The sequence below is a fragment of the Hermetia illucens genome, chromosome 3, assembly GCF_905115235.1.
Source record: "Hermetia illucens chromosome 3, iHerIll2.2.curated.20191125, whole genome shotgun sequence".
Lineage (NCBI taxonomy): Eukaryota > Metazoa > Arthropoda > Insecta > Diptera > Stratiomyidae > Hermetia > Hermetia illucens.
This window is the reverse complement of record NC_051851.1, coordinates 34,338,054-34,354,640: the sequence shown is the minus strand read 5'-3', so window position 1 is coordinate 34,354,640 and position 16,587 is coordinate 34,338,054. Positions and strand designations below refer to the sequence as shown.

The 16,587-nt window shown below is 43.2% G+C and overlaps 1 protein-coding gene across 3 annotated transcripts in view; it reads right to left on the bottom strand.

Annotated features, from left to right (window-relative positions):
* Positions 1-16,587, bottom strand: part of LOC119653246 (oxysterol-binding protein-related protein 8) — a 63,046-nt gene that overhangs the window by 45,424 nt on the left and 1,035 nt on the right. For 2 of the 3 annotated variants that reach the window (XM_038057846.1, XM_038057851.1), the window contains exon 2: positions 4,788-4,886. The exons of the other annotated variant lie outside the window; for it this stretch is intronic. In XM_038057846.1, coding sequence (XP_037913774.1) covers positions 4,788-4,886 — 99 coding nt within the window. The remainder of the gene's footprint in view (positions 1-4,787; positions 4,887-16,587) is intronic. 3 annotated transcript variants of the gene reach the window in all.

Genomic DNA, 16,587 nt, shown 5'->3' with positions numbered 1-16,587 from the left:
CTCTCCGAACATGCTGCGTCTACCGAACAACATCTTATGAGGCAGCATGTGTGATTGCAGGGATGATCCCGGTAGATATTCTAACCGATAAGGCAAGTCGTCTGTACGAAAATCAGGAAGCAAGCCTAAACAAGCAAAATAAGCGTTTGCGGTCACTGGCTGCATGACAAACAGCAGACGGAGAATGACCGGTGGACACACAGGTTACCCCAGACATAAGCATGTGGACTATGTGGAACCTCGGTGAGACGAGTTACAATCTGACTCAGTTCTTAACCGGACACGGTGGATACAGGAGTTACCTCTATAGGTTCGGTCTAGATGAATCGCCCGATTGTCCTACGTGTGAAGGTACAGCCGAAAATGCAGAACACGTTTTCTTCGCCTGCCCCAGATTTAAACGCTCAAGGAGGAAGCTTGAAACAAAGCTAAATACCCGTATAACGGTGGAAAATCTGATAAGGTACATGTTGCAATCAAATACAACATGGGACGCGGTAGTTTCAATGGTGAAACGGATACACCAGCAACTAAAAGTAGCAGAAGTACAGCGGAGACATAGAAGGGAAGCTACTGCAATTAACGCCACGCAAAGCGGTAGCAGCTCGTTTAGAGTGAACAGCTAAGATCTGAACAGCCCCGCGAAGCAATACCGGAACAATAAGAGTCCGGCATGCGTGTCTTAGATTACAGATGCGTATCCATGATGGATTTCCCCCAGCTAAAAAAAAAAGACAGACAGACATTGAACCGATTTTAATAAGGTTTTGTTTTGCAAACAGAACCTTAAAAATGTATAGTATAAAAACAATTGGTAAAAGCTCGCCCTCGGACACCACCTTGCCGTGGTGGGGGAGCTTGTGGAAGTTTACTACTACACTAAGAGTGTCCAAAAACACATGAAGATGGAAACAAAGGATTGTAACTCTCCAAGTGGTAAGAAGTCAGACTTCGAATCCACCCGCGACTCTGAAAAATCAGTTCGTGGCCGAGGCACGGATTTTGGAGGCCTCCCCTTATTCATGCTCCCCCACGGAGAAATCTGTGGAAGACAGGTTCTCCACTTCAATGGAAAACCTACACCCGGTGTCTACTTCAGCCGCAAAGGAGAGGGGACTACAGGCTTGCCTGTCAGAACCTTCTCCTCTCCCTGTACCAGGAAAAACGGAAGAAAGGAAAGCTGGTAATGTGACGCAACTGGTCTAACGCCGGTATGTGAAAATAGATCCATACAGCCCGGACTCCGTGAATCTGAAAGGGCTTCTAGCCGACGACAATGGAAGGCAGTGCGAAAGAAGGTGAAGTTTCTTAAGAATGAGGACATAAACGTTGCTACACCACCAAGTGTGGCAATATCCAGAGAAGTCGGACGCAAGAAAGCGGAACTTTCGGTGGAAGGCGAGGACAAGCTGGTAACCTCGGTGAGATTCACACTGAATGCAGCAAACTTTTCAGTTAGCGGCGATTTTCATATTAGACTGCACTTATGGCTACAAACATAAGAGTTAGTCAAATCAACCTGCAGCATGCCAAAGCTTCTTCCTGTCTACTGGCGGCAAAGCTGGCAAAGTTGCAGGACTGCCCTTATATATTTCTGGTTCAAGAGCTATGAGTTCGTTTTAACAGAATCTGTAGTATTGGATCAGTCAAGGGGACTAGGATATTCTTCGATGAAAGATCCTCGAGATCGAGGGACAGCGTTCTGATGTCAAAATTGTTAGAGGCAACCATGCTGAGACAATTCTGTTGCCAGAACATTGCTGCGGTCAACTTACAATACCAGGTTAATGGCAAGAGGAGAAACGTCATAGTTACCTCTGCTTACTTATCCTATGATTCTTTGTGCCCTCCGCCGACGCAAGAACTAAGGGATCTGGTAGTGTATGCAGTATCAAGTGGCCTTGAACGTTTAATACGTTGTGATGCGAACACTCAGCATATTTGTTGGGGAAGAAGCAAATGCAATCCTAGAGGAGAGAAGCTGTTTGATTTTATCCCTTCAGCTGGTCTGATGACCGCGAACGTAGGGTTCGCCCCTACGTTCGTGGGACCAAGAAGAAATGAAGTAATTGGACTAACAATCTGCACTTCAAAGTTGTTAGAGTTGATTAGAAACTGGCGAGTACTGGATGAATTCTCACTCACACAGCCTGTAATACAAAGACAGAATCCTTGTAAAACGGATTGGACGAAGTTCGATGAACTTCTTGGCAACTAAGGACACCTTTGGCGCTGGAAGATGAATTGAAAACTCTGAATCGCACACTTTTAGAGTGCTTTGGAGAGGCTTGTCCTATTTTCCGAGGCCAACGTGGTAAAACAGTTGCATGGTGGAACCGAGAACTGCAGAGACTCAGAAAATCAACCAGACGACTTCTAAATCGTGCTTGCAAAGACAATAAAGATAAAGCTTGGCTAAACTTCCGGAACTCACAGCGTGAATATATGAGGCTCGTAAAACGTTCGAAACGAGACTCTTTTAGAGCGTACTGTGCGGAACTGGAAGGTGAAAGGGAGACTTCCAGGTTGTGCAGAGTTCTTAATAAGGACGAGTCGGCCATTTTGGACTCTCTTAGAAAACCGGATGATACTTTCACGAACTCCAGGGTTGAGTCTATACAGACCCTCTTGGAAGTATACCACCCGGGAGAACACGTCTCAGAAATGGTAAGAAGAGAATTGGCGGTTTCTACAAACCCATCAACACGAAGGTGTTGCAAGCTGAATCATGAAGCTGTCTCATGACATTCTAGGCAAGAGCGTGGCTAATATTGCGGCAGAACATCGCCGGCAAATCGACTCGCTACGCGCTTATTTTTGCAGCAAAGAGCAAACGAATCCCTTGCATACAGCCGCTTGTTAGACAGATTGTGGGTTGACTCTAAGTGGGATGAAGTCACACCAAGGGTGGATCAATGAATGGAAATCGAGGACAATACACGGAGGAACTCTTTGCTGAGACGAAAAGATTTATCAAGAGAATGTGTAATCGCGTGTCAACGCATTAATTTGTAGATGTCTCCAAATTTGATCAAGGAGGAATATAATAATAAACATCCCTTTCTCTACATTTAGCACTACACTTTTAATTATTTTGCAATAAATTTAAAATGAACATTTTTTTGACTAAATTAAAACGACCTTGCTAGGTCGGTGATTCGCCACTTCAAATTCAATTGTAAAATTACACATAAAATGAATGCAGTAATTCCGAATCTGTGAGACCCGATCTCTTGACGAAGACTGAATCACTTGGGAATCTTGGGCTCTCCCCGTATACCAGCTCCGCGGGGCTGGCAGCAAATACCTCTCAGCGGGTTTTTCGGAGGCCAAGTAGGACGAGAGACAAGACTTGAGTCCAGGACGGATCGTGGCGGGCCATAATTGCGGCTTTCAGCGTCCGGTGCCAACGGTCTAGCATCCCATTGGATTGCGGGTGGTACGCCGTAGTCCGCTGGCGTTTGAATTCCAGGAGTTTGCCTAACTCCGAGAAAAGGGTGGACTCAAATTGCATTCCCTGATCAGTGATAATCACTGCAGGGACACCAAAGCGAGGGATCCACTCCCGACAGAGGACTTCGACACAAGATTGCGCCGTAATGTCCTTCAGAGGTATTGTCTCAGGCCACCGCGTAAACCTGTCGATGATTGTGAGGCAATACTTGAAACCGTGCGAGTCTCGCAAAGGACCTACGATGTCGAGGTGTGTGATGTGGAACCGCTTGGTAGTGCGGTTAAATGAGCCCACTTCTTTTCTTACATGCCTGGTGACTTTACACTTCTGGCATGCGATGCACTCTCTGGTCCAGGAGTTGACGTCCTTATTCATGGAGGGCCAGAAGTATTTTCTGGTGACTAGCCGATTTGTAGCCCTGATGCCTGGATGCGCTGACTCGTGAACCGCGTGGAACACTTCCTTGCGAAAGGTGGCCGGAATGTATGGCCGGGGACCCTTTTCCGAGCATTCACAGCAGAGAAAGAGGTTCGAGCCGAAGATGGGCAATTCCCGAAAGTTGTATTTGGGGTTGGATTTGAGGCTCTGTAGTACTGCGTCATCCTCCTGCGCCTTAGCGCCACAAATTCAGTGTTATTGCACTTAGCTGCTGGCGGGACTCAAATGATCAGCTTTCATCACTTCTTTGGTTTTTGGGATAGTTCTGCTTTGATGGTTTGCCATAGTCAATTTGGCACGCAGTTAGCTATACGTCGACGAAACGATAACTCTAAATGACTGAACCGATTGGACCACAATGTATTCCTTTTCTCCATGATTTCAACTGTTGCTGTCACGAATCCATAGAGAAATTAATCTAGAGAACTTCCCAGTCATTCTAGTTTCGGATTCAATATTAAAATTCGACGAAAGCCTTTTGATAAGTGGCACGTGAAAAAATATTTAAACGGTGAGTGTCTTCAATCAATCAAATCACATGCAACTAATAAAACATCAATTTCAGTGCATACAACTTTCACAAACTATTTGCAAATATCCACAAAGGCAGCAAATCTTTAACTTGAGAACGAACATTTATTCTACCTACCGGCCGGCCTGGTTATTCAAATGTTAGACAATATTAGCATATTAAGTACATACATATACATATCATGAACCTGAAAACTAAGCTCAATGCAATTTCTTGAACTCCAAGATAGAGGCCAAAACTTTGAAAATCGACACAATTTTACCACAGCTACTGGGCTATAATGTGAACAAAAACTGCTAAAACAATAATTACATGAAGAACAAATCAAATACGACAACAATAAAAAAAATCAACTACATTCACCTGGTGATGCCGGACCAGGGCTGGTGCTTAAGCTATCAGATGACGAAAGCTTAGGAAGTAGAACTTGCAGAGACGTTCTCCGAATCTTTTTCTCCTCAACTGCAGTAGTAATTATTAGATACAATGAAAGAGAACAAGAATTTACAATTTATACACATGAATGTAATTATATTTGAAAATAAACATCAGAAGCAGCGATAATTGAAATATAAATCAAAGAAACCAAACAAAAGGAATATCCTAACAATTTGAGGTGCTTTATTGTGTATTCTGGCTGTATGTACTCGTATTAGTTCAGCGTTCAAATGCAGAAGTTATTATCAGAGTAGGAAGAGATGTAAATGGTAGAATATGTTTTCAGAAGAAAGAAGAAGACTGAAACAGGCTCCCAATGCAAATGAAAGCTAAACTAATAATTCTACCCCTCTTGACATTTCTCGCAATTCTACGTTCTTCGCTTATAATTCCAAGTCTAGAGCATTCGCCTGAAACGGGCTGACAACAGCAAAAAACTAGCTTTTTGAACCAACTATCACTTTCTGACAGAAAATATGTCAAATGTTAAATAGTCAGAAGATTTCTAAAATCAAGGAAATTCCCAAAGGAAGAAAAAAGAATTTAAACTTTGGAAATTATCACTACTATTTACAATCCCATGCAAAAATATAACCCACCCCAAAAAAATTGTCAATGACTAGCACAAATTTACAGCGATTATAAATGTTTAAATTCCTAAATATCACAATTATCATTTCTAACTAAGGTTCGACTCCCATTTTACAAGAAAAAAACACATGACGAAAAATCCAACTTTCAAGCATGCAAAAATAAACCCCACTCCACTTCAACTTACTATAACTTTGCTAATAATGCTGAGTTTCCCACTAAACTTTTCAGTATGACACTCCTATTAAAACCTGTACTATTGCACGGTTCTAGGATTAACTTAAGCTCTTTAGATTCATCCTAGTATTCTGATACCCAGTTTATCACCGTAAATTTATAAATTTACAAAATATAGCAGATATTGTGATAGAGAGTATTTTGTAGCCCAAGGATGGCTATTTTTCGGTTGGTTAGTTCACAATTAGCCACAATAAAAATCGCTCTGCCAAATAATTAATGATTTTCTTAAATAATATCAGAGTAATAAGCTGGACATTCTGGACCTAGCGTTTGGATGGCTCAAGTAGTTAAAGTCCTGGTCTGTCGTAGCGGAGGGTTGCGGTTCAAATCTCACTGGGGGCAGAGGGATTTGGTGACTGGATGTCGGATACCAGTCGACTCAGCTGTGAATGAGTACCTGAGTCAAATCGGGACATTAATCTCGAGCGAGCGCAATGCTGACCACATTGCCTCCTACAGTGTACTGTAGTGTACCGTTACGGTCTTGAATGAAGTGTCCTAACACACTTCAAGGCCCTGATCCAATGTGGATTGTTGCACCAACGATTATTATTATTAATAAAATGACACCCGTAAAAAAAGCATTAATTGCCATTAATTTATTTGATCAATATTGTTACGAATTTGCTTTTACGTATTTCTACCGCTGTCACCAATTGTTACGATTTCCTTTACGTAATCCCGTCGCTATTACCAATTGTTACGTTCTTAGCTATTAGTACTCAGCACTAGTTACATTACATGCTTTATGTAGACTTGGATTGCGCAGTACTAAACAAAAACCCGAATAACAACACCACCCAGAATCCCCTATGACAATCAGGTGAGAGCTAACACTGAAGCCATCCACAACACAGCCCTCCGCAACACCTATAAGAGGGAAATGGATGCCGCAATAACCGCAGTCAACAGAGATCCTGGAGATGAAGCATCAGCAAATGATCATCACAATCACCTGAAGAAAGCCGCAAAAAGAGTCGGAACGGCTGGTTTGACGATGAATGTAAGCTAGCTACGGAACGGAAGAATGCTGCATACCGAGAAATGTTCCATTCTCAAAGGACGCGGGCACGCACAGAGACTTATCACGAACTCCGGCGAGCGGAGAAGCGACTTCACAGACGGAAAAGGGAAGTCTGGGAGAACCAACAAGTCTGTGAACTAGAAAAGTACAGGGAGCAACCGCACCAGGCGCGCAAGTTTTACCAACAAGTCAGCAGGATGAAGCCTTATACACCTTGATGTTCACCCTGCCGAGAAAAAGAGAAAAATCTGATTTCCGAAAGAATGGGCACATTAGAGCGATGGGTTGAGTACTTTGTTGAACTACTGAACAACCAGAACATCGGCGAGTTGGAGGTCTCGGCAAAAAAAAGACGACGGGCAAATACTACGACCACCGATTATAGAGGAAACAGTTCGTGCAATTCATCGGCCTAAAAATTATAAGTCGCCAGAAGCCAAGGGAATTACAGCCGAGTTGGTTAAATATGGTGGTTCATCAACTTGTGATCAAGGTGTGGGGCAGCGAATCAATGCCTGACGACTGACAAAGAGGCATTATCTGCTTCATACATAAAAAGGGAGATATCACACAGTGCAGTAATGATAGACGTACCACGTTGCTGAATACCATCTATAAGATATTCTCCTCTATCTTGCTAGGCCGAATAGCCCCATACGCCCAGAACATCATTGGCCACCAAAGAGACTTCACGCCAGGCAAATCAGCAGCAGATCAGATTTTCTCTCTGCGGCAAGTGATGGAAAAACTGTTGGAATATGGACCAGTTGCACCATCTCTTCATCGACTTTAAAGCCGCCTATGATAGCATAGCCAGGGTAAAACTGTACACGGCCATGAGAGAATTTGGTATCCCGACAAAATTGATAAGACTGACTAGGCTGACCCTGACCAATGTGCGAGGCCAGATAAAAATGGTCTACGACATAGGGATGCCCTTTCATGCGTCCTCTTTAACCTGACCCTCGAGAAAGTGATCCGTGATGCTGAGGTAAATGCAAGAGATACGATCCTCTTTAATCCACCCACCACCCATGGGAAGAACCACCCGAGATGAAGACAGTTTGGACTTCATCCAGATCGAGCAGGCGGCAATTGGCGCGAGATCTTGGGCTGCACATCAATGAAGGCAAGACAAAGTATATGGTGGCAACGTCAGCACCAAAAACCAACCAACCAACAACATCAAACCGCACTGATCAAACGGGAAGAATAAAGATAGGAAACTATAAGGCCTACAAATAAGTTCTGTCGGTTTTTTCTTTAAATTTGAAGCTTTATTGTGAAAAATTGGTTATACATTCATTGTTCAAAGTATTGCCCATCGCTAGCCACAACTTTCTTCCATCTTTCAGACAATTCAGAGATACCATCGCGCCAAAAATTGGCCTGCTTGGCCGCTATCCACTCATAGAGCCATTTTTTGAGTTCGTCGTAATTGGAGAAGTGCTGGTCAGCCAAGTCATGTTGCATCGACCGGAACAAATGGTAATCAGAAGGAGCAATGTCGGGAGAGTACAGCGGGTGGGGTAGGACATCCCATTTCAACGTTTCTAGATATGTTTTAACGGGCTGTACAACATGTGGGCGAGCATTGTCATGTTGCAAAATAACTTTATCATGCCTTTGCTGGTTTTTTCTTGAGTTCGCATCATTTGACGTCGGTAGAGTTTGTCCGTGACCGTTCCGTTCGGGTTTAGCAGCTCATAGTATACCACACCCAGCTGGTCCCACCATATACACAGCATGATCTTCTCACCATTAATATTCGCTTTGGCCGTCGATGATGAGGCATGGCCGGGGTATCCCCACGTTGCCCGACACTTGGGATTATCGTAATGGATCCACTTTTCATCGTCAGTGACTATTCGATGCAGAAAACCCTTCCTTTCTTGTCGTTGGAGCACATGTTCCCACGTGAAAAAACGGCGTTCGACGTCTCTTGGCTTCAGTTCAAACGGAACCCAATTTCCGACCTTTCGGATCATTCCCGTTGCTTTTAAACGGTTGGAAATGGCTTGCTGAGTGACTCCAAGTGTTTTCCAAGTTCTTTTTGCGTTTGCGATGGATCTTGGTCGAGCAATGCCTCTAATTCTTCATCTTCAAAAATTGTTGGCCGTCCGGCGCGCTCTTCGTCTTCTAAGTCAAAATTGCCACTTTTAAACCGTCCAAACCACCTCTGACACGTTCGTTCAGATAGAGCATGGTCACCATAAACTTCCACCAAAATGCGATGACTTTCGGTTGCTTTTTTCTTCATATTGAAATAATGAAGTAGAACTCCCCGCAAAAACACATTATTTGGTACAAAATTGGCCATTTTCGTTAATGAAAAAAGTATTGTTGTTTAGACTTCAATTAAATAATTTATACTGACGTTTTTGCCTATTGACAGTAGCTTTCCGATGAATGTTTGGAAATATGGATCAATGGAATAAAAAACAAGCTACGCCATCTATTGTGAAAACCGACAGAACTTATTTGTAGGCCTTATACAACTTTGAGACTGTTGATAATTTCTCCTATCTAGGGTCGAAAATCACAACCGATAACAGCTACGATGATGAAATCAGCGCACGGTTGTTGACAGCCAACAGAGTCTGTTTCGGCTTACAAAAACTGTTCCGCTCGAAACGTCTCACCATAGGGTCAAAGCCCTAACTGTACAAGACAATGATCTTGCCAGTCCTCATGTATTCCTCGGAAACTTGGGTTCTTAGCAAGAAAAATTGCGAACTCTTGGCCGCGTTCGAGAGAAGAATCCTCCGAAGAATTTTGGGCCCCCTACATGAGGATGGATGATTCCGTAGCCTACATAACGACGAAATCTACGAGCGATACCATGACCGTCAAGTTGTGGATAAAATCCGGCTCAATGGGTTACGGTGGGCGGGTCACTCAAACCGTATGGATGAGGATGATCCAGCCCGGAAAGTATATAAGGGCAATATCTATGGTAGAGAAAGAAAACGAGGCAGACCCTGCCTCAGATGGAGCGATGGCGTAGGTCAGGACGCCAGACAGCTTTTAGGGATATCGAATTGGTGGATCTCGGCGCAAAACCGGAATGTTTGGAGTTCCTTATTAAGGCAGGCCTAGACCGGATACCGATTGTTGCGCCGTTGATGATGATGATGAAAAATTACCCTGAAATGGTTAACAGGTTCAATTGTCTTGGTTCAGTTGTTAACCAGTTCAATAGGAGGTGATGTCAAAAGTAGAAAAATCTTTCAGTCTGCCTGTATGAAGAGTTAATTAGCTCTCTTAAGGGGTTATGCCGAAAATAATGATGATCATGTTGTGTTTGAGTATTTCCGATCTCTAACCATACAGAATCAACTCCCGAGCACAAGATACAGGGGTCGATTAAACATTCTGTTCAAATCGATCTTAGGACTTCTTTTCAGAAATGGGGTTCGGGAAGCTTTTTGCTGAAAGATAAATTAAACGCCAAAAAATATTCGAAATTTACAAAAGCAATGGGGCAGATTAAGAAAGGTTGATTGGGTGAATAAAAATCGAAGAAAGTATTCTACAAGAATGACCCGAAGCGTTAGAGGATGACGTGCACTGAGTTTAAAAAAGGCAGATTGACGTTATCATTCTGGCCTGGCTCTCACAATTGCAAACTCTCCATAAGCACAAACTACGTAGCAAAAAAATTCAATTTGAAGCAATTATCAAGGCAAACCCGTCAAATTTAGAGATCGTTATCGATTCGGTCAGTTTGTTTGGAAGCATACCTCGGCGATGTACTGCTACAATTGTTTTTTCCAATAATAGAACAAACAAAGCAGTCGCTTTTTAAATTAATTTTTTTTTTATTTTCTGATAATACTGAGCTTTTTATATCTGACATGCCATTAGATATGTATTCCAATTTTATCCGCTGGTAATTACGCATCTACGCTAGCAATTTTGGCCTAATTGAGAGACAGACCAATTTCCAATAGAAATTCCAAAATAAAACGAATTGTTAATCATAAAAACATATCCAAAAGTTAATGATAATCCACAGTCATGTCTCTAGTAAAATAATCCAACAACAACGATATCTTTTCACTAACCATCCAGTATAAACGATTGATCATCTGATTGGCCATAAAATCAGAATGCCCAAAATACAAATACCTCTGCATGTCTTCTTTTGTTTCAATAAATATTCCAGTGTTTGTTTGATATTGACCCGAAAAGTTTGGTGTGTGTAGCGACATTTATGCCTTACCACTTGCCACACAGAAGAGACTGCATCCAGTTACTGATAGCATTAGCCACTGTTGCTGGCACCTCATTTCCTAGTTCCGATCCTGGCATGAGAGAAATTGAACCTTCTTTTGCTAATACATCGACCCAGATTGGTTCCACTACATTGAATCTAAATGTAGCGTTCAAAGATCAAGAGGCTTCCCTACGACTTCAAAAGTGCTTGGCTATGTGTTTGGCCTTCAATCGCTCGTCAATCGCTCGATTATCGCCCTTAGGATCGCATACATTTCAGTCTGGAAGATCTTTGTGTATTGTCACAAAAAAAAATCAACTTTAATTTTTATCTGAGAGAGGACGACCCTTGCTCCAGAAACTTGTTCTGTTTTTGATCTACCTCTCGATTCTCTTCGCTGGAGGCTAACTTTACTATATCTCCAACCTCATAGCACCAGTAATACTCAGACATACAGTTCAACTTGCAATGAAAACTCTTTTGTTTCACTTTAAAGGACCGCACTATGTTACCTCATGAACCCTGAGTCCCCATGTCGATACGAAGATGCGCCCATAAAGCCCATAGACGGTGAGAGTACGTTTCATTTTTAAGAAGAATTATTCCCCTGGTCTTTGGAAAAACCGTTTAGCTTCACCCTTTTTGTAAAAGGCACACCTCTTTGAGGATAACCTTTCATTGTTTCTATTTCAGTTAGCAATCACCTGCTGCAGCTCACTCCAATCTATGCATTAGCATAGGTAGATCCACTTAACTGTAGTATCATCAGCACCATGCTACCTTGCAGTATCAGTTCTTAAAAACTACCTCAGCCTCCTGCCAAGAAATAGACATACAACTCAAAACTAAACTCCTAGAGGTCGCCCTCAGTGACCTATATACTCCTTTCGCACCGCTCCCCTGCACAGAATTGAAGCCTCTTCTTCGCCTTCCAGCTCCTCCCTATATGTTCTAAAAGAGTCTGGCTTCCCAATTGTTACGAGGGTCTTAAACGCACACTGGAAGTTTACCCAGTCTTCATTCAGAAGTTATCTGGTTAATTGGCTGGGTATCGTTTGCATCGAGTAATATGACAACTCTTTTCAAAGCATTCTACAAATGTGCAACATGGAGTTTCCAAATGGGTTTCTAACGCCAAAGGAATTCTTGGCCGCCCAGGGAGCTGCACCTTATCGCCATGGAGTTTGTTCAAATGCCAAATTCGTTGCCCTAGGATTCAACCTTTTTATTACAACCTGTCCTCTTCTAGTCAATTTGAATTCTAAGTAATGGTGGCTTCACAGTGAGGCTTCGTCCACCGCCCGCCAGTCTGCAATCAACTCAACTGGTTGTAGGATTGCCTCAGCATGGGTGCTTCTAACAAATTTGATATTAGGACTTAAACATGAATGGCTCTCAGAATACATGGCCCTTGTACCTGAAACTCGAGCAATATTGCTGGCAGTGGAAAGGAAGAGGATTTGGCATTATGTTCTTAGACACAAGTGAAGTCTTATATGTGATTAAACCTTTCAACGCGAGACTGAAATCTTGACACGAGGGTTTACCTAACTGTCGAGTCAATGTGCTAACTGGAGTGTGCTGGATGCAGTGTGCACACCAGGTGATGCAACAACGCGCAATATCCTCAGGCCTAAAAAATCCAAACCTCAGTCGCGACGTAATTATTGCTCAAATTTGGAGGTGGATTCGAAGTATATGACATCTAACCACTTGGGGGAGTACAAATCCTTAGTTTAGCCTAGAGGGGGGAGGCTATATGTCGTGGTAGCGCACATTCCGAAAATCAATTCTTTTCCTATTAAGGTAGCCAAAAGTTGTAACCGATAAATCCGTGCTTTATCCGGCCATCTGATAATTGTGCTACCTTTGGTACCATCACTTACACATAAGGACATGAACAGTTGAAAAGGATATTTAAATAGCTTGGTGTGTGTACTATTCCTCAAAACAGTCGGAACGTTGAAACCAAGTGCACAAAGCTGCGATAATCGAAAGAGTGCTGAGAGCATGGCAACTGGAATCATTCGACTTTTCTGGTACCGAAAATCGACTGTGTATGTAGTCGGAGTAGTCTAAAGGAAGACACAAGGAGAGCATGCCAACGTGCCCATCATCATTCAACGGGCTCAGGAGCTGAGCAACATCATTAGTTGAACTCTGCATGTGGAAGGCCTTAAGACGAGATCACAGCCTGAACAAACATGTTTGGCCAGTTTGCCGAACGATTTTTCATTCGAACCGTCAAAACTGACAGACCAACTGCATCCCATCCATATTACGGCCGCCAGTCAAATGCGGACTCTTCAGGCGTAACTGACGAGCCGAATTGAACGTGGATGACGGGCTTGAGAAGCAACGCTGCCGGACGACTCAGGTTTTTCTCTCATCGATCGAAGGAAGGGCCGCTGGATCACTCACGACCCCGAAGGTGTCTCCAATTTCCTATGAATTTTCAAATGTTTGGTGTCGTGTTCAATGAGGGTGATATGATCTAACCCAATTTCTTTAGCAAAGCGCAAAATGATACAAAAGGAATTTATTCTTCGTCTTTTGAAGAATGGTGCTTTGACTCACAAGTCAAAGTATTTCCTGCTTATCGTCTTCAAAATGCTCATCTTCTTCAATTCGCGTGAGAATTCCAACATTCTGGCCCTGAGAGAAGTAAAATGGTGAGACTAGAAAGTACTCCTCTCCCAACACTTATGGCACTGTGTTCTTGTACTCTGGAAAGCCAGCAAACGTGAATCCGTTTTCAAATTATCACTGACGGATACCGCAAGGCACAGTCTGTCCTGACAGAATTCGGACTGCGAAATTCCGGCCCAGGCTAAGGAGCAACATCCTTACTCAATTGACCACTGCTAGTGATGCCCCGAGAAGATCACCGTAGTGTGCACTGTAACAAAAGGGATTTTTTCCCGCTGGTCAGTCAAATGAAAGAGACGGCAAAAAACAATGACTTCAGAAGTGTATACCACATCACGAAAGAACTTGCATGTGGTCACAAACCACTTGACCACGATTTTTAACCGGATCACATCCGGTGAATTTCCGCCTCTTGTGGATGAAATGGTTAGTCATCGCAACATGCGGATACGGACTGTAACTCGAAGCAGAAGAGAGATCATTTCGTTGCTATCGATGATAGTTATTTAACTGAAAGGAGGCTCTGATATGACACCGATGACGGACCCCAGGAGTACATTGTTTCCGCGGGTGTCCCGCAGGATTCCGTATTGGGCCCACTACTGTGTAGCATCATATACAACGATGTACTTAATCCCCCCCTTCCGAGGGCAGCCACAGTGGTGGGTTACGTTGACACCATAGCGCTGGTTGTTGTTGCAATGCATCTCCAAGATGCAGGCGAGGCAATCAGTACTGTTAAAAGTTGGCTAGAGAGCTCTGGTCTGACACTTGCGAAGAAAAAACAAAAGCGGTGCTCATCACTAAGCGCCGGAAGAAGAATCGGGAATCATATTATCACTTCCAAGCCGACCATCAAATACTTGGGGATGGTGATAGACAGGAAGCTCAGCTATAGGCAACACGTGCAAATCATCAACTGCAAGCATGGCCCTGGCAAGGATGATGCCGAACGTAAGAGGGCCACGGCATACCTCTAGGTTGCTTATAGCCAGGATATTTATTTAATGAGGACAATACACAGAACCAAATTCCTTATTACATATTGTCCTCAGAGAGAGGAGCTTAAATTTACTTTAATTTTACGCTTAAAACTAGAGAAAGAACGAGTCAAAGGAACCCAAGCTGTAGGCCATTGTAGGACCTGCATAGCCTCGAGTGCTTGCAAAAGCTTATCTATACACATCAGAGACGCTAAACAAGGTAAAGGCATAATCTTCGTCAAATCGTATTGGTAAGAGAGAGATCGGTGAGCTTTTGCTATTCTGGTACTACGGCGTGCTCACCCATATAGCAAAAAGTTGTTTCACGTATTCACTTATAAATAAGCAAAAATTTGCCAATCTCACCAATACATTGGCAAGTCCGGGCGGTATGTCAAACACAGCTGATCGGGTTTTCGGTACATCTCGCTCATGCTCAAGGGCAAAACAATTTGAAATCGTGTGTACTCGCACTGATTTCCCCCCTTGAGGGGCAAGGGGGAGTGAGGTAGCTGTCTAGTATCTAACTGTGGTGTAGAGGGAGGAGGACTCGAGGAAGAAAATACTGAAGAGAAGTAGGTGCAGAGAAGGTCGCAGGATTGTTGTGGGAAGTTGGCAGTGGAGTCAATGAAACTGATGGAAGAAGGGAGAGATTGAGTGGGATTACGAGAATTGTGAGCGTGAGACCAAAAGGGTTTTAGGTTACCTCGGGAATAATGTCGATTGACATCTTGGCAAATGAGATGGCGAACATATACAATGCGAAACCAATCTCTCCCTCATCGCAGACGTAATATTAATTATAATCTCACCCAGTTTCTCACGGGGCATGGAGGATATCGGCAATAACTGCACAGGTTTAAATTGGAGACCTCGCCCGACTGTCCAAATTGCGATGGAGTCCCAGAGGACCTAGAGCATGTATTCTTCCACTGTCCGAGATTTGTGGAAGAAAGGAGGAATCTAGAGGGGACTCTAGGAGAGGCGCTGGTACCAGATGCGGTGAACTCCATGATCGCATCTATCCAAACCAAACTGCGAAAGGGGCGTATAGAAGAAAGGTAGCTAAGCTAAAGTGAACGGTAAACACCTTAGGTTAGTTCCGGGGGGCAGGGAGTCGGGGGTGGTTTTAGTGGGTAAAAATCCCAAACGCTGGTGTGTCCAGACCAGTGTCTTTTGAAGATTTCCATCCAAAAAAAGACAGACATCGAATCGATTCTAATAAGGTTTTGTTTCTATCTCGTAAAATTCCAGAAAAAAGACACAGCCCCTGCGCTAGTCTGTTTAGAATGCAGTTTTTGGAGCATTGGCGAATGCACAACGTATAATTGTGGCCTTCTTTTCTCTGCCTGTAGGAATCGTCAAAGATTACATAAGCTTGCTTCTTGCAAAGATGCAACTCGTCCTGAGATCCACGGCAGTTATGACGTACAGATAAACATTGTTTTTGAATGAATAGCCTAATGCCGTAGAGATGACATAACAAACATATTTCGTGATGGATTGCTTTATTCTTAGCAAAATAACGTCTCACCCTACCAACGCAATACCACTATCCATTATAGCCTTCAAAAGCAACCTAAAATAATTGCAATTCAAATGACGCCACTTCTGTGCTGAAAAACGCTTTCAAGTTACCTCGCACACTTTCTTTGATATGCGAACAGTTCAATAACCTACGCACTGCGAGAAATTGCCAAAAAATCGTCAGCATCTGAGCGTGTGGTACATTTTCAAGCACTCTGAAAAGTAGTTCCCGATCGATTTGGGCTAATGTTAGCGCCAGGCAGGTCCTTCTTCGAAACCGCTTCGTCAGCGCCAACTTCATTAGCTCCGAAGTTTCAGTCACTTTCGCCGCTAATCAGCTAAACTATTTTTAGCAAAAAGTGACTACGATAAGAGGCGACAATCATTGTTGTAAGCACATCTCCAATTAACTTTGATATCGAATGCAAAGAGGGGCTGAGCGGATACTCTCATCAGAGGGGAGCACGGTTTTTCATACGAATCATAATTGGT